At 36.3% G+C, this 20,759-nt stretch overlaps 1 protein-coding gene across 3 annotated transcripts in view; it reads right to left on the reverse strand.

Annotated features, from left to right (window-relative positions):
• The window catches only part of UPF2 (UPF2 regulator of nonsense mediated mRNA decay), a 98,603-nt gene that overhangs the window by 18,934 nt on the left and 58,910 nt on the right, over window positions 1-20,759 (reverse strand). For all 3 annotated transcript variants that reach the window (XM_027121616.1, XM_027121615.1, XM_027121617.1), the window contains exons 12-16: window positions 16,534-16,719; window positions 14,210-14,413; window positions 13,220-13,495; window positions 10,644-10,827; window positions 5,247-5,386 (exon numbers count right to left, since the gene is read on the reverse strand). In XM_027121616.1, the coding sequence (XP_026977417.1) occupies window positions 5,247-5,386; window positions 10,644-10,827; window positions 13,220-13,495; window positions 14,210-14,413; window positions 16,534-16,719 (990 nt within the window). The remainder of the gene's footprint in view (window positions 1-5,246; window positions 5,387-10,643; window positions 10,828-13,219; window positions 13,496-14,209; window positions 14,414-16,533; window positions 16,720-20,759) is intronic.

Consider the following 20,759-nt stretch of genomic DNA (forward strand, 5'->3'; position numbering starts at 1 on the left):
TTCTCTCAGCCAAAATTCCTTTCAAACGGAAGACTGGGCAGAACTCCAGTGAATTTTCAAAGAGGCACAAAAAAACCAAAACTATAACCATAACCAAAACCAAAAAAACCCCAACCACACAGGGGCAGCATTCCATCTGAGTATCCTTCCAACACAATTCACTCCCACTCTGTTCCATAAAAGTTTTTTTTAAAAGACTACACTAAACCCAGCTGCTTCTCGTTGTGCCAAGAGAAATAAAGTGAATGAGAAATAATTCCTAAGAGAAAACAAATGATTTAAATTTGTTATAACACTTCTAGTATACACAGAAATTGATTTTAAAAATCCAAACAGTGCATTATTACTTATATAGAAACATTTGAAAACTTTTAGAATTTCTGAAGTGCAAATAGTTGAGGAAAATACAGAAAGGCATTAACTTTTTTTTCAAATGCATTAACCTTTTTTGACATAATTCTATAATTCAAATTTAAATTTGCAATAGAAATGCTCTTAAATTGGCCCTTGGAAAAAATTAATCATTTCTTAACACTTGAAAGATGCTTCCTATTCAAAAACTAAGCTAAAACGCATTAACTCTTTTCTTTCACCATTTTTTATATTGCTCAGGCAAAATAAAACCGATTAACTTTTGAAATTAAAATGCTGAACAAGAAATCTCCCTGTCCTAATCCCATGGTCATAATAATCTGTGAGGTGAGGAAGTCAACAGATCACATGAGCTGGTAAGGAAAGCAGGTGGTCAGCACAGCACAAGTCAAACTGTCCAAGTTCAAATGCTGGCTTGCTAGGACCTGGGGCAAATAATAAACGTATCTGTGCCTTATTTATCACCTAATTCATAGGGTGCCAAGAGAAATGGTAATATGAACACAATGACCATGCTCAATAAATATTATTGCTATTACAATAATAAATCTTGTACTTTCTCTAAAATGCTGCAGAAAATTAGAATTTTAGCAGCAGAACATTTACTTCATCTTTAAAGTTACTTTTAATTTACCCAGCTGATACTGAGAAGAAAATATTCTGGTTGTTACGTGCTAAGAATAACTTCAAAAGGCCATATGGAGCTTGGAAGAGTTGTGGACCAAGATGGAAAGGAAGAGTACAACTTTCCTGAAGAGTTCCACTCCAGCCCTGTTCTTTCTCAGTCGAGGCAAATATTTACAGAATATCCTACATTGTTCTTACTACTTTATAATCGACCCATCTTCTCTCTTTAAAAATGTGGGCTTCCCTGGTGGCGCAGTGGTTGAGAGTCCGCCTGCCGATGCAGGGGACACGGGTTTGTGTCCCGGTCCAGGAAGATCCCACATGCCGCGGAGCGGCTGGGCCCATGAGCCATGGCCGCTGAGCCTGCGCGTCCGGAGCCTGTGCTCCGCAACGGGAGAGGCCACAACAGTGAGAGGCCCGCATACCACAAAAAAAAAAAAAAAAATGTTCTCCTCCCTATGTTTGGAGGGTACTGGTGGGAAAGGATGGTCTCGGGTGGGAGAGCAAACAATTCCAACTCCATTTCCTTAAAGTAAACCAACCATTTCTTTCAATTCTCCTCCCAGACAAGGCTCATGAGTCATCCTATTGAACATTTTGTTTTTCCACTTAGGAAACACACATATATTATGTATAATATCCACTTTGCAACTGGAAAAGAAATAGTTAAAATGATACAATTTTAAAAATTATAAAGTTCACTCCTGAAAAGGAGAAAATGCGTTTAGAGGAGAAAATATAATACAACTATTCAAATGAGAAATTTATAGGAAAATGAGTCACTCTTCAATGTCATATTTACTGAGGATGTTTAATTTATTAGATTCTTTATCTGATTAGTGCAGTAGCAAAATGCAAAGACAGCCATAAGATTAGTCTAAAAACACAAAATGGAAATACTCTCTCATTTCCTTTTGTTGTTATAAAGTACTTAATAAGCCAATTTAAATTATATAATTGAATGTTTCTACAACAAACTCATTTTTTAAAAAAGCAATATAGGGACTTCCCTGGTGGTGCAGTGGTTAAGAATCTGCCTGCCAGCGCAGGGACACGGGTTCGAGCCCTGGTCCGGGAAGATCCCACGTGCCGCAGAGCAACTAAGCCCATGTGTCACAACTACTGAGCCCGTGTGCCACAACTACTGAAGCCCACATGCCTACAGCCCATGCTCCACAAGAGAAGCCACTGTAATGAGAAGCCCACACACCGCAACAAAGAGTAGCCCTCGCTCGCCACAACTAGAGAAAGCCTGCATGTAGCAACGAAGATGCAACAAGGCCAAGAATTAATTAATTAATTATTTTTCTTTTTTTAAAAAAAGGAATATAGCAATGTCCATCTCTTACACAGAAATCAATTATAGAAACATATTCCAGTTCTAAATTTTTATCAATTTATTTATATCTGCTTTAGGGGAGTGGTCAGGTTGGAAAGAGAAAGTGCTGGCAATACTGTATTGTATATTTGAAATTTGCTAAGAGTAAATCTTAAAAGTTCTCATCACACACACAAAAGAAACATTTATAACTATGTGAGGTGATGGATGTTAACTAAGCTTATTATGGTAATCATTTCTCTCTCTCTCTCTCTCTCTATATATATATATATCAAATCATTATGTTATATGTACACCTTAAACTAATACAATGTTATATCAATTATATCTCAATAAAACTGGGGGAAAAAGTGGTAGCAAAATAACAACACAAAGGTGTATTTCTACTGCCTATAAATGCTGACCAATTATAAAAACCATACATTATTATTTATGCTGCCTTTTACACAATAATTCATTTTTAACTAACAGCAAAGCTACTTGCTATGCAGTCAAATCATATGAAATGTTCATTAATAGTTACAGACCTTCAGGGCTAAAAAAAAAAAAAAAAAGACAGGGATTTCTACTTCTAACTATAGAAAATCTTAATTACCTTAAATTATTGGTCATTTTTCAAAATTAATTAATTTATTTATTTTTGGCTGTGTTGGGGCTTCATTGCTGCACGTGGACTTTCACTAGTTGCAGTGAGCGTTATGGTGCACAGGCTTCTCATTGCAGTAGCGTCTCTTGTTGCAGAGCACAGGCTCTAGGCACATGGGCTTCAGTAGTTGTGGCATGCGGCTCAGCAGTTCTGGCTCGCGGGCTCTAGAGCACGGGCTCAGCAGTTCCGGCTCGTGGGCTCTAGAGCACAGGCTCAGTAGTTGGGGCGCGTGGGCTTAGCTGCTCCTCGGCATGTGGGATCTTCCCGGACCAGGGCTCAAACCCATGTCCCCTGCACTGGCATGCGGATTCTTAACCACTGCGCCACTAGGGAAGTCCCTATGGGTCATTTTTCTTTCACACTAAATGAAGCTTTTTAAAAATCCAGTTTATGAATCTCTCTTATGAATGCCTTAAATAATTTACATTCCTTTATACATTAAACAACCCATATCCTCTAAACATTTGTATTCTATTTACTCAAGTAAATAAAAACTTAAAAATTTAATAAATCCAATTTCCACAAAACATTTAAATATTGATTATAAATTTAAACTTTTAAAATATTTAATTAAAATCACACTTCTAAATTATCACACTCTCCTAAATGCTTTTAGAACCCAAGAGTCACAAAGAAACCATACACATGATATCATAATTATAAGCTTACAAAGTGAAAAAGTGCTAATTCCATGGTTTAAATTTTATATTCATCAGTATTTTATTGTTATTCTTATTCATCCTGCTTTTCATTTTCTTAACTTTCTAATTTAAATATATATTAAGGTAGACAGAATAGCATAAGGAACCCTTACCCATTACACAACTGAACAATTATTAACTAATGGTCAGGTTATAGCTTCTTGTATATCCCTAACTCATTGCCCAGTCTACTTCCAGGTTATGAAGCAAACCCCAGATACTCTATTGTTTTAGGTGGAATTTTTAAAACTTAAGCAGCTTTAGAAGAAAAAAGGAACGAATTAAGACTATTAGGTTGAATCATATGCGAAAATGACATTTTGGTAGGTCCGAAATGGTAGAACAGTCATTTCATATGGTTTGGCCTAACAGAGTTGTAAAAACAAAAGGGCACGCTGATGATTATGGTACATGATGATTTTCAGATTTCCTATACTATCAGATCTGGGAAAAAGCAAGGTTATTAACATCTAGTCCATAATTTTTTCATAAAATCTATAGGTTAAAAAGTCCACACTCAAAAGTGAGATTAAGGGTACTTCCTGGTGACCCAGTGGTTAAGACTCTGTGCTCCCACCACAGGGGGCACAGGTTCAATCCCTGGTTGGGGAATTTAGATCTCACGTGCTGCACGGTGTGGCCAAAAAAACAAAAGTGAGATTAAGATGCATAGCAGATCGGGACTTTCCCAGTGGCGCAGTGGTTAAGAATCTGTCTGCCAATGCAGGGGACACAGGTTCGAGCCCTGGTCCAGGAAGATCCCACATGCCACGGAGCAACTAAGCCCGTGCGCCACAACTACTGGGCCTGCGCCCTAGAGTCCGCAAGCCACAACTACTGAAGCCCGTGTGCCTAGAGCCCATGCTCCACAACAAGAGAAGCCACCGCAACGAGAAGCCCGCGCACCGCAACAAAGAGTAGCCCCCGCTCGCTGCAACTAGAGAAAACCTGCGCACAGCAACAAAGACCCAATGCAGCCATAATTAAATAAATAAAATTTTTTAAAAAGAAAAAAGATACATAGCAGATCAAACAATTTTTTGTCTTCAAATTGCTTATTAAATAAAAATCCTAACCATAATGATGGATACATGTCATTATACTTTTACCTAAACCCATACAAAGTACAACACCAAGAGTCAACTGTAATGTAAATAATGGACTTAGGGTGATCACGATGTGTTGCTATAAGGTTCATCAGTTGTAACAAATGTACCACTTTGGTGGGGGATGTTGACAATGGGGGAAGGTTGTGTGAGTAGGTACGAGCAGGTGACATATGGGAAATCTCTGTATCTTCCCCTTAATTTTGCTGTGAACCTAAAACTGCTCTAAAAAAATGGTAATTTTTTAAAATCCTATGATCAGTATTTTCTTACTTGTAAAAAAAAAAACCTCTTAATTAATCCAGCAGTTTTATAATAGACATATACTACTAGTTACATGTACTCTAATAAAACTAAAGAGGAGATCTTATTTTATACATTAAAGAAAATATTGGCTCATATAATCAAAATACTCTTACAAATGTACCTATTTTGCTATAAATAAAAGTCATCACCTCTTCCTCTGGCTCATTCACTTCACTTTCATTTCCAGATTGTTCCTCTGTTTCAGCTCCTCCTTCTTCTTCTTCTTCATCCTCTTCAAGATTTTCTCCTTCTGTCATAGAATCTTTTGAGTCTTTGTCATTTACTAGGCCTTGAAGTGAGGAGAAAGTAGAAAAAGACATAAAAAAAAAAAAGATAAAGGCAAGTTTTCGACAGTGAGTATTACACCACTTAAAGTATGTATTAAGATAATTCAATAGCCATGTTCTCAGAATAAAATAAGAACAGAATTTAAAACTATTTTGAGAACCATTTAAAAAACTTAATTAGATCTTTATTTCAACAAAGGAGCACTGATACATTTCTTAACCACTAGCCAAAAAAAAAAATTTTTTTTTCCCTTTCTCAGAGCTTCAAACTGTTTATCTCAGTCTCAGATGAACAAAGGCAAACAGTAGCAGCACATAAGGTGCAGCTTCAGCCACATACAATGCAACCTTGGTCACACTTTTTATCAAATGATATTTCAAGAATCTCTAAAAACTCAATGATATAATAAAATTACATCGCTTTAATGGAGAAGTCACATTTGACTATCAATTTGAATGTCTGCAAATTAAGACTGAGGGAAAGAGGCAAAGCTGTATGGTGACACATCTAACAGCTGTGTCACCAAAGAGCTTGTTTTTTCCTTCAGTAACAGCGTGTTCCTCCAAAGGGAATTCCCTGGCTTGAATCTCCTTCCTCCTCCTCATGTTCATCCACATTTTGCTGCCTAGTCAATTCTTTTTTGTTGTCATTTGAGTTCCAAACTACTCTCTACTTTCAAGATGCACATACCATGGTCTCATCTGATCCGACTTTTCCCCACGCTCCCTAGTCCTAAACAAGCCTTTTCCTGTAGCTGGGGTAGACTCTTCCATGTCACAAAGTACACTACCTTGCGTTCGTGATCATCAAATTGCTTCTCCATAGAGAATATCGTTCAATATGCACTTTCAAATCCTATACATTCTTCAAATTCAGTCTAAGTTTCACTTCCTGCATAAACTCACTGAGTACTACTTTTCCTCCTACTTACTCTAAAGCACTTGGAGAATTGATCACAGCACTTTACATTTAAAGATACACCATGAAATGGTTTTTCTAATGATTTCAATACATGTTACATCAGATTATAAGAGCCTTGAGAACAAAAAACTTTTTTTATATATTCAAAACTCATTAGAGGCCATATATTGATAAATACACAGTAGGTGTTTAGTAAATACTTGTTTATTCACAGAATCTTAGACAATTAGAGCAGACAGAAACTTTAGTGACGATGTGATTTAACCCTTTCATTTTATGAGGTATACTGAAGCCCAGAAAGTTTGAATAACTAACACAACCAACAAAAACAAAAAATTACTCCAGTGTCTTAAGTCTAACCAATTAAGAACTGACAAAAACACAGATGTACAGAGTGATGAAAGTAGGTACATTCAAGTTTGGAAATTAAAAAAAAAAAAAATTGAGAAAAGATGGATAAAGCTCAGAGAGATCTGTTTTAAAAGAAAAATAATACTGAGGGAAAAACTGCTATCTCAGATTGAGATACCATTAACTTACTATTTTATTTATTTATTTATTTGGAATTTCAGAAGCAATATATTGGGCTTTTATGTTATCAAACGCAAAAAATTAAAAGTCAGGACTATATAAATCTAAGCACTCTCAATAAAAATATCACAGTGCTGATAAACTCACATGGCCTAATATACCATTATACCTTTTTTATAGCCACTTTAAAATACGTGTCATGGGAAGAACTCTAATGGATAAGTAGCTTTGTTTTGATAGCCGTACATCTAATTTGTAAGGAAAATCCTACTATTTCTAACATATTTTCATTTGCATTGCAAGTTAGTTTCAAAAGCAGTTTATAAATATATTTTGCATTTGCTAAGCTGTATAATAAACCGTTCAGTTGCTGACCTCTAGGACACTGTCAATCTAAAATAAACAATGCAGATAAAAATGTACAAAGGACATACGGTTAATAAAATGTAAAATCTAGACAGTAAAATATTTAAAATGTGGGTCAGAATTAAGTGTACTTGGGGACCAAAATCAAATACTGTTCTCTTGAATTTGAGCTGCTTGGTGCCTCAGTTTTCCTGCTCATAACAGACAGAGTAATAATTGTGATACTCCCTTTCAAATGGTTTTCATTTGTATTTCTCTGCTCACTAGACATGCTGAGCATTTTCCCCACATACTTAATATGTCAGAAAGAGCAGTCTTTGAATTCTGGCTCGATTGTTAACCTAGTATTTTGATTTGGGCTTTACATAACTCACTTGTCAAATATGAACAACATTACCTTCCACTTTAATTTTGGCAAACTGGAAGTACTCAATAAAAATACCAACTCTTCCCTACCCTCCCTCATTTGATTATGTTATGTTCATCTATCTGTTGTGTATCAATTTGCCTGTGTTCTTTATGTAAGTGATAATAACCTGGCACAGAAACTATTTTCACTTCAATCTTAGTTATTTCTTTCATCGCACAAAAGTTTTAAACACCCAAATCTGCCAACATATGTGTGCTTTCTTGCATCATTTTAAAATTTAGGAAAATTACCACCTCTCCAAATATCTGATGATCAGATCTATTTTTAACTTTTAGAAAATAAATATTTAACTCCTCAATCCATCTGGAGTTTGATGACATAAGATGTGGCTTTATATCAATTTTCCCCCTAAATGCTCACCTGTTGTTCTTATCCTATTTTTAAGATTCCTATTTCGTCATACACTAAATTGTTTTGTATTTAATTGGGGCAACTTCTGGGCTTTTATTTTATTCTACTGATTTTATTTTTAATTTATGAAATACACTCTTCTGTTTTATAAGTAATTTATTCATATGACTTTTCTTTTTTCACTTTTATTCTTCCCATTTCTGTTCCTTTTATAGTATTATAATATAATCTAGAACTTCCAAACCAGAATTAAATTACATTGCCTATTACCATTTTGGTTTTGTTCTCAAAGTGTGTCTTACTAGAGAATGGACTTGAGGAAATGGGGAGGGGGAAGGGTAAGCTATGACAAAGTGAGAGAGTGGCATGGACATATATACACTACCAAACGTAAAATAGATAGCTAGTGGGAAGCAGCCACATAGCACAGGGAGATCAGCTCCGTGCTTTGTGACCACCGAGAGGGGTGGGATAGGGAGGGTGGGAGGGAGGGAGATGCAAGAGGGAAGAGATATGGGAACATATGTATATGTATAACTGATTCACTTTGTTATAAAGCAGAAACTAACACACCATTGTAAAGCAATTATACTCCAATGAAGATGTTTAAAAAAAAAAAAGTGTGTCTTAGAGCCAATAATTCTCTCTATCCTGAGAAAACCAAGATACACACAAAAGTAACATAATAATGTTATTTACAGGGGTGCAAGATTAGAAATAATGTGTCAAACAACAGAATTAACATATTCATACAAAGGAAAATAGCCAGTTTTGTAAAAAATTAAATATTTAGAAAAGTATTTCATGTCAGGAAGAAATTTCATAATATATTAGAAAAAAATTTCAGTTATAAAACTGCAAACACGTGAATAAATATTTTTTAAATAGAAGAACATATATTAAGATGTTAACACATGATTCTCCGTGCATATGAAATATCAGTGATTTCTGTCTTCTTGGCATTTTTCAAAATTTCTGCCATGAACACTTCATTACTTTTAATAATATTAAAATGGTTTTTAAAATATAAGAAAATGCTAACTATTAAGTTAGCATTGGGTAGCTATAAGATTGAAATGATAATGAATTTGCAAGTGCTTGAAAACAAAAAACTACCAAAAGCAAGATGCTATATTATCTTATGGTTTACCAACAAGAAACAGATTTAATATAGATTTATTCATGTATATCTTCTCTATGATATTTAGACTCTAAAACAGAAGGAAAATGGGATGACTTGGGAGCATATTGATTCTAGTTGCCACCATCCTTAGAGTTGCACTGGCAAATGGTGACCTATTTTTTTCCTTTCCGTATTCTAAACAAGGACAGACTCCTCAAAAGAAGCCCGAAGTCCTTTAATTTAACTCTTTGCTCGATAAAGGATAAAGCATACTGCTTTCTTTACTGCTACCAAACTGGGTATCCAACTAGTATTTCCTCATGCCCACTATACAGAGAGAGCCATTCATGAAAGTCTTTGGGAAACAAGGCTAAGACGATTTCAAAGCATATAAAATAAATGAAATAAGTACGTAGATAAATAAACACTCTACTTGAAACGATCATTTTATACAATTAGAAATCTGAAAAGGAAAAGAAAGTAGATAACTTGGGACAAAGTTCAAAGAACAAAAAGAATCACATACGCCTTTATGGGTTGAGAATTAGGAAAAGTGAATAGTTGCATAATCAGTAGCACCTTTCAAATAATGCTCAAATAGATAACAGCAATCAAATTCTCCAAAACAGGATTTACCTTGGAGAAAGAAACCCTATTAATATGCTGGATGTAATATGAAAAAATAGTCTTAAAGGAAAAGGATCACCAATGCCTTTGCCATGAAAAGTGGTTTTTCAGATATGCAACATAGTAAATGTATACAATTAGTATAACTGGTCAAGGTAAGGGTCTCCTAATAAATAATCTCCTAATAAAATACTAGCTTCATAGGCTGAAACTATATGTCACTTTGAAATGACTACAATACAACATGCTAAGAACTATCAGCAAGCATACCAGACTGGTAAGGCCCCACCCTGTTCCAGTTATTTCCACTGGCAAGGCTGGTCGGCTCCTACAGTCCTTTAGGGGAGCCATTCAAATGCTACCTCTTCTTCCAGAACAATCGCAGAAGAATACTGAGAAAGTAAAGTGACCAATCCTCCTGTAGCACGTTTCTCACATGTTCTCTAGTCTTTAGAAACAGAGACAACTCCCCCAGTGACTAGGATCTAAAATTTGGTAGGATAGTTTCAAACTTCTAACTGGCACTCCCCTTATATAGTGTCAAGCCTGCACTGTCTTAGGAAATAGTGTTATTGAAAATATATACTGTATATGAGATGCTTTAATCAAAAGTAGGTTTTAAATTAGCAACCAAAAATTCTAAAATTAAGAGAGGCTGACAGGATTATATTTTTTCCATCATTATTATTTGCTTCAAGTTTTACATGACTGTTTTCCTCCAATTTGGGAATATTTAATGAAATCAAGAAATAAGTCAGCCAGGTCTTACCTAACACTATTATGTAACACTCAACATCAAAAAACAGAAAGTATACAAAAGTAAACGCTAACTGAAAACATTATAAAGCAAATTCTAGAAACGATCTGCCAAATACCATCTTTATTTTCTCTCTGTAATTAATTGCTTACCTAGTTTTATTAAGAATTCTCGTTCCAAGTCGTGTACCTGCCTGATGGATTCTTCCAGAGAATTACAGAGTTTGATCTTTGGTCTTAGCAGTTCTAGTGTGTCACTGATCATGTAATCTATGTCAATGGGAAATGGATGGTCTTTTGTCCAAACCTCCAAACTTTTCTTCCACCAAACATAACGCTGATAACAAATGAAAAATAAATTTAGCTATAAGAAATTAATAACAAAATATTTAAAATAATCTGTATCGTGACATCACCTAGTTATAACAACTAAAGAGTTGTACAAGACACCTACCATTTTTATTAATGGTCAACAGCAATGATCCTAGCACATTTATTTCCCTCCATGTATATAGTTCCTAAGCCATCTGGTGACTTTAATTTAAATATATTTTTTATTGTAACTGTCATAATCTTTTTTTAAAGGCAAGGAAAAATTATAAATAAATAAAACAGCAAATAAATTTTCAGGTACTGAAACCAGGCAGAAACTCCACTCCCAAATCCCAAATAGGGCTTAAATATTTAATTTTACAAAAACAACCAAATTCAAGGCAACGGTTTTGATAAATTATAATTATTTTCTCTATACTACCTGCTTTGATTTTTTTTAAAGAGTCAAAGTATCTGAAGATAGGGTTTTTGAATATATAAAAATCAGTAATCAACAAGCATTTATTGAACATCTACTGTGTATATGGCACCATTTAGATATTTTCCCTCGTCTCCTGGCTTGGCTCCTTCATTCTATTTTGTACTTGTAATTCTCAAGTTTAACTAAAAAGCACAACCCATGAATTTACTTGTATATAAACAGGTGTTCCTCTGGGTGTTTAATCTTCCTGTCCAGTTTCTTCTAGGTCTTCGCTACTCAAAGTGTGGGAACTCAGAGCTTATTAGACATACAGAATCTGAGACGTCCCCTACCCTAGGCCAACTGAATCACAGTGTGCATCTTAACAATATAGCCAGGTGATGTGTGTACACACTGAAGTTTAGAAGCACTGCTGCAAGTGAGCCTTTCTATCTGCCTTCCAATATGTAACTGGACACTGTGTTACAGGCAGCACACACTGGCTGCATCTCCCAGGCCTCACTCACTTCTTACTCCCGTGCCCTAAGTATATCCCTGCTACACATTCCTGCTATTAATCAATGTGGAAAATACTTTTGTCTCTTTCTACTCCTGAATATTTCTGAGTGGCTCTTTTCTCTCTGCCAGTGATGTTAGAGTGAGTGCAAATAATAACACTCTTCTGAAAGGGATCCTGCTTTGGACACTGATAGTGATCACTGATATTCTGCAGCAAAACTTTGGTTTTAAATACAGGCAGTCTCCAACTTAAGGCATTTCTTACATGGAACAGAGAATCTGAGTCTCAAATCTTCAACACACCTTCCCCATTTTTGGCTCATCAATTCAGAAAACAAGAGAGTAACAAGTTACCCTCTAATGCAAAGATAAAGTAATAGGAGAAAGTTACAAACAGCTCTTCCCCAAGAGTAGTTACCCCCACTTAACATCAGCTACTATGTGGATGTATTTTTGACACCTCAAATTTGTAGTTTTAAATTTATTTTCTTTGTCAATGGGTAAACAAAAACAACATAACAGATTAGATAGAAAGGAATGATCAAATAGAACTGAATGGTACCATTGGTACTTTATTTCAGTAACGTCTGGAGAATTCGATAGTGAGCTATTCCCCCTAATCAGTACTTATAACATTGTATTTGATGGGAAATAATGATTAGGTTCCAGACAACCAAGCTACAGCTAACTTCTGGAACATGAACTGTATAGAAGCTGCAGAACTGTCTCTGTATTTGTATCTGAATTTAATTTATACTGTACTTGCTCTAAATCACCAGTTTACATAAGTAACTTAAGATATGGAAAGCACAACCCAAGAGTTTAGCAATGAATGAACAAATATTTCTTTCAATGTTAATGATGGGTTTTTTTTTAAATTTAGAAACAAGAATTTTAGATATAAAACCAGAACACAGATGAGTGAGAATATTATCAAATGCATAAATATTACAAGTAATTTGATTCATGAATTACGTACCAAATACAAAATAAACCATACTACACCAAATTTATAAACTTATTAAACTTACTAAACCAAACTTATTAAACTTACTAAACCAAATTTATAAAAGCACCAAAATAATTCCCAAAATTAATGATCAATCATCAATTATAAAACTTAAAATGTAATCAGAATATTTATGATAGAATTCATCATATATATATTTTTAAAATTTTTCTTTCTTTTTTTTGGCCATGCCGTGTGGCATGCAGGATCTTAGTTCCCTGACCAGGGATCGAACCTGTGCCCTCTGCAGGAAGCACAGAGTCTTAACCACTGGACCGCCAGGGAACTCCCCATCATGTTATTTTAAAACGTCTAAAGCTAAGCATACTTGCAAGAAGAATAAATCTCACCTAACTATGAATATATCTTATACATCATATATGAATGCTACAGGGTTTCTTCTCTAATATTTTTATAACACAAGCAATGCATTAAATGATGCCAAACTGCTTATTTCAATTTATGTACCTGAAAATACACAAGGAAGCAATCGAGTTTTCGTTTACTAGAACCTCTGTCAAAGTACTGGCCACAGGTATCCAAAATAGTGCACACTAGTCTAATCCTGAAAAGGTGCTCGGGAGGGTCCAGTGAACTTGGAGAGCCATCAGGGTTAACACCAAATGAAGTAAAAGAATAAAGAGTTCTAAAAATAACAGCGGATTCCACCATTCGGTAATTATAAAGTTCCCCTAAGAACTTGGCACTGCTGATACGTCTCTGATTAAATTTAGGTTGATTAACCTAAAGGGGGAAGAAAAAAAAAAGCAGATTTCCATTAAAGAATAGCAATGTGTTTGAGAAGAGGTAAAATTCCCCTATGTCACTTGACAACATCACTCACTGAACAGAGAATAAATAATGGGTTCTTTTCTAATCGGTAGTCACTTCTGGGCGTCCTTTATCTCTCTCTAAGAAATGTCTACCTTTAAAATGTTTTAATAAAAAGAACATGTTAAGTATTAAATTTAATATTAAGCTATTGTTAAATGAATTAATAGTTTATGAAACAGTTAAAATGTAATTCTCCCTATCAGCCCTCTGTGACTTATTTTCTCTGAAATCGTGAATTAAGGAAACAACAAGCATATAGAAAGAGGGAAATTCTTACAGAAATTCTTATCAAATGATTACCAGTTCTCCTAATTAATAAATTTATGAATTCCTATAACGTGAATGCCAATAGTAACCAGGAAATAATAAAAATTTACTATACTCTTCTAAAATAAGCTTAACTGGACTTGAAGAAAAGGCAAAAAATACTTCAGCATTAGCCTGAGAGAAGACTAGGAAATCTAACACAACAGGGTTTATTAAGAAATCATTATCTTCAAAAAAGTAATAGTAAATGACACCATATGGGGAAAAGAGGGTTTTCAAATCCTTATTTTTCAATAATAGGACTTAAAGGCTGTCTAAATTGTCCACAGATTCCAATTTGCTGCAGGTCTTTGTTACCTCCATTCCTAATCGAATATCTTCTAAAACTCCATCCACAACATGGATTCCAACATCCTCCTGGTAGAGCACTAGTCCTGCTAAGAGGTTGGCTACACAATGAATGCTGTTATATTTCACATTCCAGATGTTTATCATACAACAAATCACATAGTCTTTCACTTCTTGGTCCTGCCAAGGCAACTTTCGCATCTGTCTCAAAACCTAAATGAAGAGAATTTTGTTTAAATTACTAAGATAAGCACTAAGTAGTCCAAAATACCCTATAATACAAATATTTTATTATGATTGTACAGTCACAGAACTTTTGAAACGGAAAATACTCTAGAGATTCTCTACCAGCCTCTTCAACTTTAGAGATAGGAAAAATAAGATTTTTCTAATTATTGGTAAAATTTATTCACATTTTCCCTTTATCTTTCCATAACGCCCTTAAATTTCCTAGAGTTTCCAGGACTTCAATCAAGCTAACAGTATACACTCATACTCAGGTCACTGAAAGAAATACCCAAGATTTAACAAAAATAATGTTTTCTTTTGTGCATCATTTGATGTAAATAACCTCAGACACTTCTTTTTATAAATGAAAAATTTCCAATAAGGAAATAAACCCAAGGTCAACTGGTTAAAAGATCCCTTAAGATGGAGGACACAGGACTTCCCTGGTGGTCCAGTGGTTAAGACTCTGCCTTCCAGTGCATGGGGTACAGGTTCGATCACTGGACAGGGAGCTAAGATCCCACATGCCTCGAGGCCAAAAAACCAAAACATAAAACAGAAGCAATACTGTAACAAATTCAATAAAGACTTAAAAAAAAAAATGGTCCACATCAAAAAAATCTTAAAAAAAAAAAAAGATGGAGGACACAACATCAAGACTGACATCACACAGTTTCCTTGCATGTGAAGGGGGGATGATAGGCACTTACTCCATAAGTCTGGTCTAAGGGTTAGACAAGTTAAAGTGCGTGAAGTACGTAGGAATGTGTCTGGCGCATTACAAGCACCCCATAAAAGTTAGCTATTGCTTTCAAAATCTCTACTGGTAATGAGATAATCAGCAGAGCTCTAGTCATCATCAAGTTCTTTCCATTTTTATTCTGAAAGAAAATGGATACTGTAGGCAGAATGTAAAGTAGTCCTTTCATCTCTACTCTATATCCACAATCCACCTTTCAAGCACTAAATATGTTCTCATATCAGCTTCAATGGAAATGTTAATGTCATCTCAAATGCATAAGCATTCCATACTTTACAAACTTTTAGCCAATTCTAAAACAGCTTTCAAATCCTGTTGTCTTAAACAACTACTGTCTCTGGATCCCTGAAGGTGGCTTCAATTTTCAAAGTTGCGCTCATTCGTCATCACCTTCTACCCTGCCCACCCATGACACATGTATTATTCCATGCCTCTTATCCTCCCCATAGGTTTCCTCTGTCCAGAAGTTAATTTGCTTCAATTTTTTTTCCTGAAAAGAAAAAAGTTCCATACCATGTTGTTTCAACTTGTAGAGTTGACCAAAAAATGTTTACTCAACATGTCTCACTTAAAAGTGACGGTTCTAACAAGGTAACTACAATAATTAAGGTAACAGGTCGGTGGTTCTTAACCTTTTCTGGAAATTGACCCCTACTGAGAATCTAAAGAAAGCTACAGACCCTCTTCCGGAAAAATACAGACAGGCCCAAAGATTCAATATCATTAAGTTCCAGAGGATCATGGGCCTCTTAAAGCCTACCTAAGGTTAAGAACCCCTGTACTGAAAGCAAAATATTTAAAGGCAAATTCATTACAGAACATCAGAGACAAAGTAATAGTTTCAAATATACACACAGCATCAACATCAAATTTAGAAGAATTACCATTTTAATTAGAATAAGAAGTTACTAACATAAAAGGAAAATAAAACATATGTCCCATACATTATGTATCATCGTATGAATTCCTTATTATGATGACTTGTATGGAATCAATCATAATGGAACTTGGGATTTAATCCTACCTCTCCTAAACTCCACTGCTGGGACTTTAACAATTCTGCTTCAATTTCTCCATTTACAAAATGTGAATAATGCAAACTACTTACATTTCCTATCTATACTTTGTGGGGCACTGAAGCAATTGATAAACAAGCTGATCTAGGAAAACTGAAATATATGTCCCTGACCTAAAACAACTTGGTGCAGGGCTAGAAGGAAAGTGCACTGCAATCAGTACTATTATCATCAGGACGAAAAAGAATTAATTTGGTTGAATGTTATATAAGCTTAGCACTACCACAAATCTCAATTGACTACTGTTCTATGATTTCATTAAGATTTACCTTCTCAGTGGTAACCTTGGAGAGATCCTTGTACAAAAGTTTCCGGACATATTCCTGGAGAGGAGGACGTTTCTTTTTCACTGTTTTTTCAGCTGGAGGTGGGTTGCAGTAGTAATATGCATTCTCCACCATTGTGACATATCTTGCATCGAGATGCATCGCTTGTTTCTTTCTCATCATTTGTTCCTAAAATAAAAAGTCTAGTCAAAATACTTTCATTCTAAGGTTTCTTTCTTCCCAACTAAAGTTCTACTCTCAGTGATAAGATTTCAAGATAAAGGGCTAGAAAAGGGAAAAAACAATTACTAGGTATTTCTAAGAGCATGCAAGCATACTAATTGTTATATCACTAATCATGTTTTTAGAACAAATTAGTCCATAACTGCTTGGTCTTATGCCTTGTCCAATAAAATACTCAAGAGAACTCTGCTACAAATATAACTTGACTTATAACTCTGCCAAACTATATGAACTCTACAAGGCTTATATACAAGTGACTGAAATTAAGGACCAACAATATAAATAAAGGGGTGAATGCCTCTGGCTGTTCCACACACAACAGCTGAGAATAACCTTATTCTGAGAGCTTGTGCCATCCAATGTTGTACTAGGTAAATCTGACATGTCTCTACAGACAAGGAAACGAAAAGCCCCCAGTTTCACAACTTGTTCAGAGCCCTCAGCATCAGCTCCAGGAGGTGATTAAAAGCAGTCAATCATCATCTCTTCAGGATCCTCAACCTCAGCACTACGGACGTTTTGGACTGGATAGTCTTTGTCTGGGTGTGTGGGGGGAGGGTGTTCTGTGCAGCAACCTTCACCTCTACCCACCAGATGCCAGTTGAGAACCAAAGACTGATCAGCTGAAGATCTTCAAACAGTACTCCTAGTTCTAAAAACAGCACCACACTAAGTATTAAGATTACTGAATTTATTCAGCCATTTAACATTTTACTTGGCACTTACTATGTGCCAGGCACTACGCTAGGTACTGAAGTCACCAGTGAACAAGACGGACATGGCTCCTACCTTCATGAAGCCTAAGAGTTGGCATAGGAAGACAGAATAAACAAGCCAACAAATAAACTAGCAACCTTTTAAATACTAACTGTGAATAGTGTTATGAAGGAAAATAACAAGGCCCTAAGATGGAGAGTAATGAGAGCCCACTTTAGTCAGGGTGGGCTAGGGATGGCCTCTCTGCAAAAGTGACATTTGAGTTGTGCTCTGAAGGACGACAAAAGGTTGAGAAGAGACACAGAGAGAGCACCTGAGGCAGACGCAACAGCAAGACGAGAGGCAATGAGGAGAGAAGGATCAGTTACAGGAACTACATGAAGGCCAGCGTGGCGCCAGCATGGAATGGCGTGAGATCAGTTCTAAGGAGTGAGGAGAGGCTCGGTGAGACCATATTCTGCAGACCGACCATAGTAACAATGCTGGATTTGAAGCCTGTAGAGGGAAAGCACTGAAGAGCTTCAAGCAGGTGTCTGGACTGGGGTGGCAGGTGGTGGCGGGTGGAGGCAAGACTTCAGGCTTTGGAAAGAAGGCTGTGTCTGCAAGCTCAGGGAGGGCAGGGGCTGCAGCATGTTCACTGATGTAAACCCAGCATCTAAAACAGTGCCTGGCCTAGCACATGGGAGGCTTGCAATTAATGTTTACTAATATACAAAGTAATGAATGAATTTTTTAAAACACATTCAAATCTTTCCCATGGTCTGCCTTTCTATACATGTAAAACCATTGTGTATACTGGGGGAAATTCTGCTCTTTCATAAGTTCAATTATGGGTATACCAAGTTTCACAATTGTTTCTCTTGTCTATGAATCTGCTAAAGTATACACGTTGTAGCCTAGCTCCTCTCCTGACATCTATTTTATAATTTGTAAATGCTTATTAAATGTTGACTCTTCCAGACAGAGAGAACAGTTCCATGTTTAACAGAGCTAGAGATAATGACCTCACCCTGTAAGTTCTTTGAACAAAACATAACGCAACACTTAACTTTTCATTTGTACATACATAACAGTTTTAAATCAAGACTAGTTTCAACCTGTTATGTAGACCACTTTAGAACCTTCTCCCCCAACACACATACCAAACTACTTTCTTTTTTCTTTTTTGATGTGGACCAATTTTAAAGTCTTTATTGAATTTGTTACAATGTTGCTTCTGTTTTATGTTTTGGTTGTTTTTGGCCTCCAGGCATGTGGGATCTTAGCTCCCCCACCAGGGATGGAACCCACACCCCCTGCATAGGAAGGAGAAGTCTCAAGCACTGGACCACCCGGGGAAGTCCCCACACCAAACTACTTTTAACATCAGCCAAGAATAATTTTAAATGCAAACCAGTTAAAAGGTTATGTGTGTTCCCAAACAAATACGGGTACATTTTAGATCATCCCGCAAGCATTTGCACTTCAAACCAAACCCTCCTCCTCCTCCCTCCTCCTCCTCCCTCATCTCTGTGACTGGCACCATCACCCGCTCAGATGCTCATGCTGGAATACGGGGTCTTATCTGAGGGCGCTTTCCCTTCCTCGTCCCTAGTATCTCACCATCACATCTCATCAGTTCTGCTTCCTAAAATTCTTCATACAGCCAATTATTATTCCCCACTCCCCCATCCTTACCATTTCTTCATTGTTTTCCCCGTAGGTTTTGAAAACAGCCGTTTCACTGTTCTGTCTACCTCTGGCCTCAGCCACCTCAGTTATCTCCTCCACACCGACCTTCCTAAAACCATAAATCTGATCATACCTATCCTCCCTGCTTAACATCCTTCAATAGCTACTCTCTACCACAGGGGGAAAACCCTCGTTCCTTAGCACAGTGCTCATACTCGGGGCTGTGCCTACGTCTCCAGTCTTACCTGCAGCCTCTTGACTCAGTGTATCTCTCTTCTCTGCCTTTGAGACTCAGGTGAGTCTCTAAAATAAACACCACTTTTTCCAGGAAACCTTTCCTGACATACCAAGACTAGATTAAGCGCCTCTTCTATCTATACACATAATACCCTATGCTAACCCACAGTATTATATTGCATCCCCCTCCCTGTGTTCCAACCGTCCATCTGTCTGGGTTATTAGACTACAAATTCCATGAGGGCAGGAACCATCTTTTTCACTTTTATATCCCAAGGGTCTGACAGAAGAGTCAGACTCAATAAACACTGGGAAGCTGTTAGGGAAGATGTCTCCTGACTCATTCAGTCTGGTTTAAGTACTCCCTCCATGAGCCCATAAAATCCTCTGCATACCTCTCTCTGTTAAAGCACTTAAAATGCTACACTGGAATTAGCACTAGATATGGACCACTTTGAGGATGGCAACTATGTTTCATTTCTTTGTACTAACCACCCCCAACCAGCCATAACATCCCTGCAGAACTGAGTTCAGTGCCTAACACATAGGAGGAGCCCCAAAAGCATTATATGATAAACAAGGCTCCTATCCAGAAAGCAAGACAATCAATGATAAAGGCTAGCTGCTTTCGCTACAAGAGGGAGAAAGATCCGCTGAGCGAAGAAAACCAGTCGGGCAGGAAGAACTCTGGTTTCCATCAATGGCATAAGTATCCACACCAGCACAACTAGTAAACTTTCCCTAGCAAAAAGTAAACATAGAGGGTTCAATATTACAAATAAAATATAGACATTTTTAAAACCTAAGCTTTCTTGGCATCTCTATTACATTTTCATATGCAGGTCTCATTTAACCTTACCAGCTTGAGCCAAAGAGGAGGAAGATTTTTTTCTGTGTTACAATAAAAATTTGAACTTGGAATGACTATTATATGAATAAGCCTAGAGAGAATGTGGAAATAAACTCCAGGTGATGGCCTTCACATTAGTATTTTTGTTCACTAGAAATAAATTCCCATGTTTTTTTCATTTTAAATATTGCCAGAGAAATATTCAAGCTTACAACTAGATTCTAAAAAAATAACACACCTAGAGAAAAAGACACAATCAACACGTCCCTAAAAGCAACACTGATGTAATGACAGTCTATTCCTGGGGAGTCCTAAACCAGGGCTAACACTGACACCCTCCCCCACCACACTCTCTCCCTTGCAAAGGCTGCAGTCGAATGCATGGGTATTACCAATAAGCATACTAACTTAATTGCTTAATAAACTTGATGGCCATGCTGGCATCCTAATTAACTTAAGAAATATCTTCTCCCCCCATGTTAATTTTTCAAGCTTATGTTTTATGTTTTCC

This window comes from Aethalodelphis obliquidens, unplaced genomic scaffold, assembly GCF_003676395.1.
Source record: "Aethalodelphis obliquidens isolate GAN/ISIS:26980383/991018 unplaced genomic scaffold, ASM367639v1 scaffold23, whole genome shotgun sequence".
Lineage (NCBI taxonomy): Eukaryota > Metazoa > Chordata > Mammalia > Artiodactyla > Delphinidae > Aethalodelphis > Aethalodelphis obliquidens.